The following is a 9,827-nucleotide window of genomic DNA, read 5'->3' on the forward strand; positions in this document are numbered from 1 at the left end:
AAAAAGAGGGAACAGCCACGTGTATTCCCATGGGTTCCCATTGGGAAGAGCCTCGGATCCACGAGGGGAGAAACGTCTCCGTGTGGCCAAGCTCGACTAAGGGTCCAAATCCTCATGGAGATGAGGCAAATCCAAGGAAACAACTGGAAAACGGCATTCCAGCCGTGCTGGGACTGAAACAGGGGCTCTGGGGAGGTGCTGGTGGCTGGGGAGCGTCATTACGGGCTAATTAGTCCTAATTAGCCCCATCGTGCAGACTAATTAACTCCATGGTGCCCACAGGGCTCACAGTACCATCTCCCCAGGCTATAGGGAAGGGAAAAAAATGGGATTTCAAATCCGGAATAAAAGGAAAAAATCCTTAAATATTGGTTAAATGTTTCGATTTTTAACATGTAGTTGAAGGTAAGTTCCTGTTTGTGTTTAATAATTATCATTCTTTTAATTGTAGCTGAGACTGAGGGCGAGGAGAAGCTCAGGGATGCTCCAGGCTTGGGATGTTCTGCTGGGAAAGGTCCATGAGGAATGGATTTTGGGAAGTGGAGGAGGATGATGAGGAGAAAATGGGATGGGATGTCGTAGTTGCCTCATCTGCCACCCCCCTGAGCTTGGGGCTTTTCCCTCCTCGTGGAGTAAGGAGGAGAGAGAATGCTTTCCCAACCCAGTCTCCCAAATTCCAAGGCGCTGGATTCCTCTCCTTCATCCTTTGCCTTCTCCCCCTGAGCCATTTGGGGTGAGAAACGGTGATTTTTGGGGCAGCCTCTGGAGCTAGCTGTGCCCACCAAAGGGGAGCCAAAGAATTCCAGCTATTTTTTTCGGCTCCAAAATATTATTATCCCAAAGAAAAGGTGCATTTCAGGGCCGGAAGAGCCTCTCTCTGCACATTCCAGCCTCGGGAAGTCTGAAAGGTGCTGGAGCAGCCACTCTGGGATGGGAAAAAAAATCTCCTCGAGTCAGCTGGAATGGCAGCCAGAGGTTTGCAGCCTGGAGAGCTGACCTTAAACTTTTCCAGGGCTGGAAAGGGAGAAACCAGCTCACCCTGGCCCCGGGAATTAGGAAAATGTTGTCAGCCTGGAATTGCGCCGCGAGGAAAAGCCTCCGGAGCGCGGTCCAGGCGCCCGTCTCCAGCTGTGTTATCCAGTGAAAGCAGCACATGGAAACTATTCTGCCCCGTCAGGAGCTTGTCCTCTCCCAGATTCCTGGTTCTTGGCTCCCAGATTTTGTTATCATCCCAAAATACGGTCGTGGCCTGCTGTAGGAGCACATCCAGCCAGGCTGGGAACTGCCAGGGAATGGGAGAAGGAGAAGGAGAAGGAGAAGGAGAAGGAGAAGGAGAAGGAGAAGGAGAAGGAGAAGGAGGAGGAGGAGAAGAAGGAGAAGGAGGAGGAGAAGAAGGAGAAGGAGAAGGAAAAGGAGAAGGAGAAGAAGAAGAAGGAGAAGGAGAAGGAAAAGGAGAAGGAGAAGGAGAAGGAGAAAGAAGGAGAAGGAGAAAGAAGAAGGAGAAGGAGAAGGATAAAGAAGGAGAAGGAGAAGGATAAAGAAGGAGAAGGAGGAGGAGGAGAAGGAGGAGGAGGAGAAGGAGGAGAAGGAGAAGGAGAAGGAGAAGGAGAAGGAGAAGGAGAAGGAGAAGGAGAAGGAGAAGGAGAAGGAGAAGGAGAAGAGCAGCCATGCTCCCAGAAAAGCCTTTTTTATTATTATTATTTTGGGGCTTTTTAAGGAAGTTTTCCCTTCCCTCCCCTCACACAACCCTGGGATACATTTCCCTGCCCGGCTCCACATCCATCCGGAGCTCTCGCCAAGCCAAACATCCTCCATCCGCCGGCAGCAGCCCTGAATGTCCCTCCTTGTTCTGCCAGGAGAGATCCAACCCGTCCCAAGCTCCCATGGAAAGCCTGTGCCCCCCAAAAAATCCGGGAGCTGAATCCCCCAAAGGATGCAGGGATCCATCTCCCCCTCAGGAGACAGATCCATCTTGGGAAATCTCCCTCCGTGGGGCGAGGACTGGGAAGGGTTTTGGTGGGTGCAGCTCAGCAGGATGCTCAGGGGTGAGGATTCCTAGGGATGAGGTTGTTCCAGGGTGAGGATTCCGGGGGAAAAAGGATGCTCAGGGATGAGGATTCCCGGGGGAAAGGATGCTCGGGGTGAAGTTTCCTTGGGGGGAGGGATGCTCAGGGTTGAGGATGCTCCAGGGGGAATGAGCCACCTCCCAAGCAATGTAAGGCAGGAAAGTAAAACCATGGATAACAGATCCTTGCCCCACCAGACCCAGAGCTCTCCTGGATGGCTCCAGAGGAGCATTCCCACCATCCACACATCCACTGGGTGCTTCACTCCGGTGCCATCCTTTATATCATCCTTTAATTGTACTAAATCCAGCGGAATGTGGGAAACATGCAGAATGTCAGGAGAACATGCACAAGCAGGGGGGTGAATCCCCCCCCGGGAAGAGCCAAATCCCAGCTCTTCCCAGCGCCCCTACACCGGGATGGAAGCTGTGGCTGGTGGAGCAGGGAATATTCCCACTTCCCCACGCAGCTGGGAGGTCACAGCGAGGGAGATCCACGGGGGATTCCCACTGGGGAGGTTTAAGGAGCAGGGATAGCGCCGGGATTCCTCCTTTGCCCAGCTTGCCAAGGAGGGCACCGGGAGCCAGCCAGGTGGATGTTCCTGGAGTTTTCCAGCCCTGATCAATCCCAGGGGGTTAAGGCCGTGGACCTCAATCCCCAGCAGGCTCCAGGGAGATTCTAAGCATCGGAAGGGAAGCAGAGGCATGTTTTTAGGGAGCCGGGGTCCAAGCAATCCCAGGCCAGCAGGGAGGAGAGCGGGAAAGGCCAGGACCCTCCCTCCTCCCTCAGCTTCACTGCCTTCCCTAAAGGAAAAAGCAGGAATCCTAAAGGAAAAAGCAGGAATCCTAAGGAAATCAGGCGGCTGCAGGACATCATCCCTCCGGAGCTGGGGGGGGGGTGAGGACGGAGCCCCACTTCCCGCTTCTTTTCCACCTCATTTGGGTTTTCCTCCTGCACACGGACAGGCGTCAATCCACCTGGGAAGCACCTCGGGACAGAGGGGGAGGCTGGTTGGCTCCGGAGCGGGAGCAGGACGCTGAGCGGGGGCCCCTAAAACTCGTAGGCGGAGACGAAGAGGGTGATTTTGGACACGTGCTTGGCCTGGAAGACCCGGTCCAGGTACTCGGACATGTCCACGTCCACCTGGACGGTCCGGGGCCCCCGCAGGCTCTGCGCCAGGATGAGCTCCCCGGTGTGCCGGTCCGAGCGCTGCACCACGAAGTGCCCGCGGCCGCTCCCGCCCGCGATCCCGAAGCGGAGGCTGTCGGGGCCGGGCCGGCCGGGAGCCGCCGCCGTGGCCATGCGGAACAGCGGCGCGGGGGCCGGGAGCCGGGAGGGGAGCGGCAGGTAGTGGAAGGAGATGGTTTTGGGGGCGTGGTGGCACGAGCGGCTCTCCATCGGGCAGGGGTTGCGCTCGCACTGGCTGCGGAGGGGGGGAAAAAAAGCGAGGGAGGAGGGTTTTTTTTGGGGGGGCGCGGGATCCGCGTGTCCCCCCCCCGATGCCTTAAGCCCCTAATGGTTTTTTTATTTTTCTGATATTTGTAACCCTGATAAGTTTTATAAGTGATAGAAGTAGATTTTAAAAGCAGCAGCCCTTATCCCTCTAGCCAGTAGCACCCTTTAGTTTATAATTCCTTAACCCTCTTACCCCATTCCATGTTCCCTATATCAACCCTACCCCCGTATCCAGCAGAAATGTTTAGTCTCTTGTCAAGGCAAGCCTGTCCTGTTTGGGGAATGCTTGTATATTGGCTTAAACCACAGAACAGAGCCAAAGAACTGGGTGACTCTGTGCTCTCTGTGCCCCGAAGATGATGAAGGTTGATGAAGAGAGGGTCTCAAAATGCACCCCACACCCAATTCCGGGGGGTGGGCCAGGGGGTGGATCAGGGGTGGACACACTTGGGATTGGCCAGATATGGTTATAAAATGTAACATCTCAGGCACAGCCTGGCACAATTAAACCCTTTCCTCATCTCGCCCTCGATTAACGGCTCCTGGATTTTTTTCCTTAGCACCAGCCGAGCGGGCATCACCCCTACCCCCCCTGCCCCCAGTGTTGCATCCGTGCCGTGGGGTTTTGTGCCAAACCACACTTACAAGGGGGAGGTTTTGACGTAGGAGACGTTCCCGGCGGGCGGGGGGCACCGGGGGGTGACGCACTGGAACCCCCCCCCGGTGTTGATGCAGGTGCTCCCCCCCGTGCAGTTGTCCTGGGACAGGGAACACTCGTCGATGTCTGGAAAACAGGGGGCGGGCGGCGGGGTCAGGACCCTGGGAAGCTCCGACCGGCCTCGCTTTCAGGCCCCTTCCGGTGGAAAATGGGCAAAACCGCCTTGAAACGGGTCGAACAGGATTCAAAAAATACGGGAGTACGGCTGGGAGCATCCCAAAATCCCGTCTGCTATCCCCAGGCTCTGCCCTGGGCCAGCAAGGATTAATGGCAGCAGGAGGGCAGCTGCTTTTCCAAACTTTCTGTCAGTTGTTTGGACACACCATCCCCTTTTATTTACTAAACACCCGCGGGACACCTGGAGGAGCTGGAATGCAGAGGGAATTGCTGGGAGCAATAACAAGAATCCACGGAACACACGGAAATCAGGGAGAAAAGGGGGAAATCGGGATTTTCTCGCCCTGAACTGCAGCAATCAACACTTTCCAGCAGAAAATTTCCCTGTTTTTCAGGAGGAGCCCCTCAGCAGTGCTGGCCTCCCACCATTCCCACCTGCTTCCCAACTTCCCTGGGACTGGGGGAGAGGACACTGCCCTCCAAGCTGGTGGAATTCTGGGGTTCTAATATTATTTTTGGTTCTTCCCAGGGATTCCCTGTTTTGGAGACATCCCCATTTTCGGGGAGGTGCAGCCCCAAAGCATCACTCCATCATCTTCCCTCCCCTCTGGGAGGGGAAGGAGAAAGGGCAGAAGGGAGAGAGAAAAAGGGAAAGGAGGGAGAAGAGCTTCCAGAAGAGCATTTTTTTTTAAATTTTGGGGGCTTTTTGAAGCCCTCAGGTGGAGTTTTCCCTTCCCTCCCTCCCCTCAGCGCAACCCCGGGATGCATTTCCCTGCCCAGCTCCCCATCCAGCCGGAGCTCCCGCCAACCCAAACATCCTCCATCCGCCTCCATCCCCCAAAACGTCCCTCCATCCTCACCCTCCCCTCGGTGCCAACCCCCTCGGATTTCTGCCCGTGGAAATGGAGAGAAATGAAAAATCCCTTGGGAACAAGTGGATTCCAGGCCCCACCCCCCCTCACCTTCGCAGCTCTTGCCGTCTCCCAGGAGGACGTATCCGGAGGGGCAGGAGCAGCGGAAGGAGCCGGGAAGGTTGACACAGGAATGGGCACAGAGCCGGGGACCCCCGTCCCGCTGGAACACCTCACACTCGTTGAGGTCTGCGGAGAACAGGGATTCAGCCAGGATCCCACAGCGTCCTGCTGGGAAAACTTGGCAAGAGTGGGCAGTGGGTTGGGAACTGGGGGGTGGCAGATCCCAGGGGATCGGGATCAGCAGCACGGGGTCCCCCAGGGGTTGATACCGAGCCCAGTTTTAACTCGTCCGTGCAGGACTTGGATGAAGGGGTTGGAGCCTCCTCAGAGAGGTCCCTGCCAGCACAAAACTGGGAATAGAGGCTGATCTCCCGGGGTGCCGTGCAGCCCTTTGGAAGGACGTGGGCAGGCTGGAGAGGAACTGTCTGGAATTCCATAGCGGCAAATGCGGGTCCTGCACCCAGGCAGGAGCAACCCCGGGCACCAGCACAGGCCGGGAAGCAGCTCCATGGAGAAGGACCAGCTCCATGGAGAAGGACCAAGCTGTCCATGCCCAGCAGTGTGCCCTGGGAGCCAGGAAGGCCAATGGGGTCCTGGGATGCACTGGGAAGAGCACTGGCAGCGGGTCAGGGAGGGGATCCTTCCCCTCTGCTCGGCCCTCTGAGGCACATCTGCAGTGCCCTGTCCGGGTCTGGGCTCCTCAGGACAAGGACATGGAGCTCCTGGAGCAGGTCCAGAGGAGATGGTGAAAGGACTGGAGCATCTCCTACAAGAGATGAGGGAGCTGGGGCTGTTCAGCCTCAGGAAGAAGCTGAGAGGGGGCCTTATCCATGTTTATCATTATCCAGAGGGAAGTGTCAGAGGCTGGACCGGGGGGGCCCAGCAACAGGACAAGAGGGAATGGGCAGGAACTGATGCCCAGGAAGCTCCACCTGAACACTGGAGCACATTGCCCAGGGAGGGCGTGGAGGCCCCTTCCCTGGAGATATTCCAGAGCCACCTGGACACAACCCTGTGCCATGTGCTGACCCCGCCGTGGCCCTTCCAACCCGCCCCGTGCCGTGACTCCACGAGGGCCCCATATCCCACCCCGTGTCCCGGTTCCCAGCGCGGCTCACCCTGGCAGAGCCCGTTGGCGGCCGTTCCGTTCATGTGGAATCCGGGATCGCAGCTGCACTGCTGGGCCTGGGCCACCTGGGCACAGCGGGGCTGGCGGCTGAACTCGGGATCATCCGTCACGCTCCAGGCGGGAGGAGCTGGGGAGGGGGACACACGCCGGGGTGAGGAGAGGGCACGGAGCACCCCCAGGAGGAGGGGAGCACCCCGGGGAAGGGTCACCCACCCGTCTGTGCCTGGTGCTGGCAGGCGGCCCCAGTCCACTGCTGGGGGCAGAGGCACCTGAAGTGGTTGAGCCCCTCCAGGCACGTCCCGCCGTTCTGGCAGGGGCTGCTCGAGCACTCGCTGATCTCTGCCGGGGAAAAGCAGCCACGTTCCACGTTACCTTCCTTTGGGAACGCCCACGGCGCCCCGATGCTTTTTCCCCCCTCGTCTCTCCTGCTGAGTTGCTGGGGAGGCTCCAGCCGTGACTCCCAGTTTTCCTTGAGCAGCATCCCGGGGGATGTTGGGAGGCAGCTGCGATCCCTCCCCACTTGGTGAGCCCCCAAATCTCCCCGTACTCAAATAAGGCCACAGCACATCCTGGTATTCCCAGCGCCATTCCCGGGCGGGGAAGGAGCGGTACCTTCGCAGCGGGGCTCCTGCCCGCTCCAGGTGCCGTTGGCCTGGCACATCCGTGTGCTGGAGCCCAGGAGCTGGAAACCCGGGTCGCAGGTGAAGTGAACCTCGTGCTCCACCAAGTACTTGGTGCCGAACTTCCTCCCATCCGTGGGGGCTTGGAGGGCAGGACAGGAGACTGCGAGACCACAGGGAGAGGGGTCAGCTTGGGGGGGGGACTTATCCTTCCCATCCCCAACTCTCCCGAGCTCACCCAGTCCCTCCAAGCCTCCCTTTACCTGTTATTTTCCTGGAATATTGTCCCGCTGACAACATCCGGCCCCGCAAGGAGCGCCTGGCAGGGATGTTGTGGGGCTGGCAGGGAATTGGTGGGTATTTTTACCCCCCCCTCACGCTCCCAGCACCAAACTGAGGCCTTTTTGCTGGAGACACCAGTTTTCCAGCCCTGTCCGGTGCTTTGCCAGGAGCGCTTGGCTTTGCTGGTAAGGGCTTCTCACCCTTTTCACCCTCCCCAGGCTGGAGAAGCTCTCCAATTTACAGCAGGAATTGCCAACCTGAATCCCGCTGTCTCCACGCCCAGACTTCCACCTGTGCCAGCCCTGAACATCCCGAGCTGCCCGTGCCCACCCCGGGTGCTCCAAGGCCGGGAAGGACTCACCGGTGGGTGCCTCTGGAGCTGCCTTGGCCAGGGTGGAGTGGAGGGAGCTGAGCCGGCTCCTCATGACACGGAGCCCCTCGGAAAAACGTGTCTCCTGCCCCTTCAGCAGCTGCTGCATCTGCCGGATGGCGGCCAGGAGCTGCTGCCTGCTGAGGCAGCTCTGCGGGAACAGGGATGGGGACAGGGATGGGGATCCTGCTCCACTGCCGTGCCACCCGGGATCCAACTACTGGATCCTCGTGCAGGAGGTCCCCAACATCAAATGAGACCCCTGATTTTGTATTTTCACCACCACCACCATTTACTCAGGTTCAGGAGTTTTTTCCACCTGGGCAAGAAGAGTCCTCAGCCCAGGCTTCCTCCCTGGAATGTACCCGGGTGACGCCGCGCTCCGGGCAGAGCTGGGATGGCTTTGTCAGCCCTGGGAGAGATGCTATAATTCATGTTTCATCCCTGCTGGAGCTCCAGAGCCCCGTCCCGCCGCCACATGACAAAACAAGAGGAAAACAGCTGTCTTGTGAGCTCTGCCGGGGCCAGGAACGCTGGTGGGACTCCTGCCTGCAAACCGATCGCTCCCTCGGGACTGACTCATGCCGGAGACGGGCACCGTTATTATGGGATTCCTGTGGAATTGACTTAAAACCGAGGGGGAAAAAAAAAGCAAAGCCGGAGCTCAGAGATCCAAGGGAGACAGCACGGAGGGGCTGGGGGCTGTGGAGCTCTGGGAAAGCAAGCGGAGCCGGTGGGCTCTGACCCACCTGGCCCGAGGGATTCCTTCCCCCTCTTTCATAACCACGAACCGAAACGATTCCCGTCTCCAAAACGGGAGGAGAAATGCGCCAGCGCCAGCAAAGAACGCGCCGGGTGTCCTCTGGTTCCCCGGGAGCAGTTTCGGGGGTCCCGGGCCGCCGGTGGGGATGAGCCGGGCCGTGCCGGCAGCTCTGGGATGCCCCGGTCCCGGAGGAAGGGAGGTAAAAAGCAAATAGATGCTGGCGCGTCGCTGGCTTTAATAAACAGCTCTTTGTTAGGGCTGGGTTTTAACTCCGGGAGCCAGCGCGAGCTCCGGCGGGATGCTGAGCCACCGCGAAGTCCCGTAAAGTCCCCGCCGAAAGCCCCCAAACGGGGATTCTTTGCTCCCGGTGCGCTCGGGGGGCATCTTTAGGTGTGGGGTAAGAGCGGGGGGGGGAAAAAATAGCCCGAAGGAAGCCGGGCGGTTTGGGACTTCAGCGCGGTTTGGGACTTCGCCCACCTGTTTGCCGGGGCCCCGGGGCAGGAGCGGGGATCGCACCGCAGGACCGTCGGGGCGCTCCGGCCACAGGTAGGGGAGGAGAAGGGGAGAGGAGCCCCGCGCCGCCCGCGCCCCCCCATAAAGCCCCTCCCAGGGTCCCGCTCCCCGCTCACCTGGGCGGCCGGCGCGGCCGGGAGCGGCAGCAGGAGCGGCAGCAGCAGCAGCAGCAGCAGCGGCAGCAGCGGCGGGAGGCGGCCCCGCGGCCCCGGCACCCCCGGCATGGTGCGGTGCGGCCCCGCCGCTCTCCGGGACCGGCTCCCCGCGCTCTCCCCGCCCCGCCCGCGCCGCCCCCGCGCTGCCCCGCGCAGGGGACGCGGCGCTTCCCCGCCCCGGCGCCGGCACGGCCCCGCACATCCATCCCGTGGGGACACCGGCACGGCCCCCCGCATCCCATAGGACACCGGCACGGCCCCGCACATCCATCCCGTAGGACACCGGCACGGCCCCCCGCATCCATCCCATGGGATACCGGCCGCCTCCGGGCATCCATCCCGTGGGACACCGGCACGGCTCCCCCCCCATCCATCCCATGGGACACCGGCCGGCTCCGCGCATCCATCCCCCGCGACACCGGCCCGTCCCCACGGGGGTTGGGCTTTTTCCCCCCCAGAAAAGCTGTTTCTGCCGCTGCCGTGTGGAGCCAGCACCGTGCGGGAGAGCCCCCGAATGCCCCCCCCCCGCTCCGCCTGGGACGGGACCACCCGCCCGGGCTCGGGACCCCCTTTCCCAGCTCTGCACCTTCTCCCAGCCCGGTACTCCCTTCTCCAGCCCCTTTCCCACCCCCTGCATCCCCTCCACAGCCCGCCCGCCCCCAGGA

General features: G+C 60.1%; 1 protein-coding gene across 1 annotated transcript; it reads right to left on the bottom strand.

Moving 5' to 3' along the window:
• Positions 1–3,116: 3,116 nt before the first annotated feature.
• Positions 3,117–7,948, bottom strand: FBLN7 (fibulin 7). The gene is made up of 7 exons (XM_027704152.1): positions 7,723–7,948; positions 7,072–7,242; positions 6,673–6,798; positions 6,449–6,586; positions 5,319–5,456; positions 4,167–4,305; positions 3,117–3,489 (listed from the first exon to the last, which is right to left on the bottom strand). The coding sequence occupies exons 1-7, from the start codon at positions 7,838–7,840 to the stop codon at positions 3,117–3,119; spliced, it is 1,203 nt and encodes a 400-aa protein (XP_027559953.1). The 5' UTR covers positions 7,841–7,948.
• Positions 7,949–9,827: the final 1,879 nt, after the last annotated feature.

Source organism: Neopelma chrysocephalum, unplaced genomic scaffold, assembly GCF_003984885.1.
Source record: "Neopelma chrysocephalum unplaced genomic scaffold, ASM398488v2 Primary Assembly neopelma1_257, whole genome shotgun sequence".
Classification (NCBI taxonomy): Eukaryota; Metazoa; Chordata; class Aves; order Passeriformes; family Pipridae; genus Neopelma; species Neopelma chrysocephalum.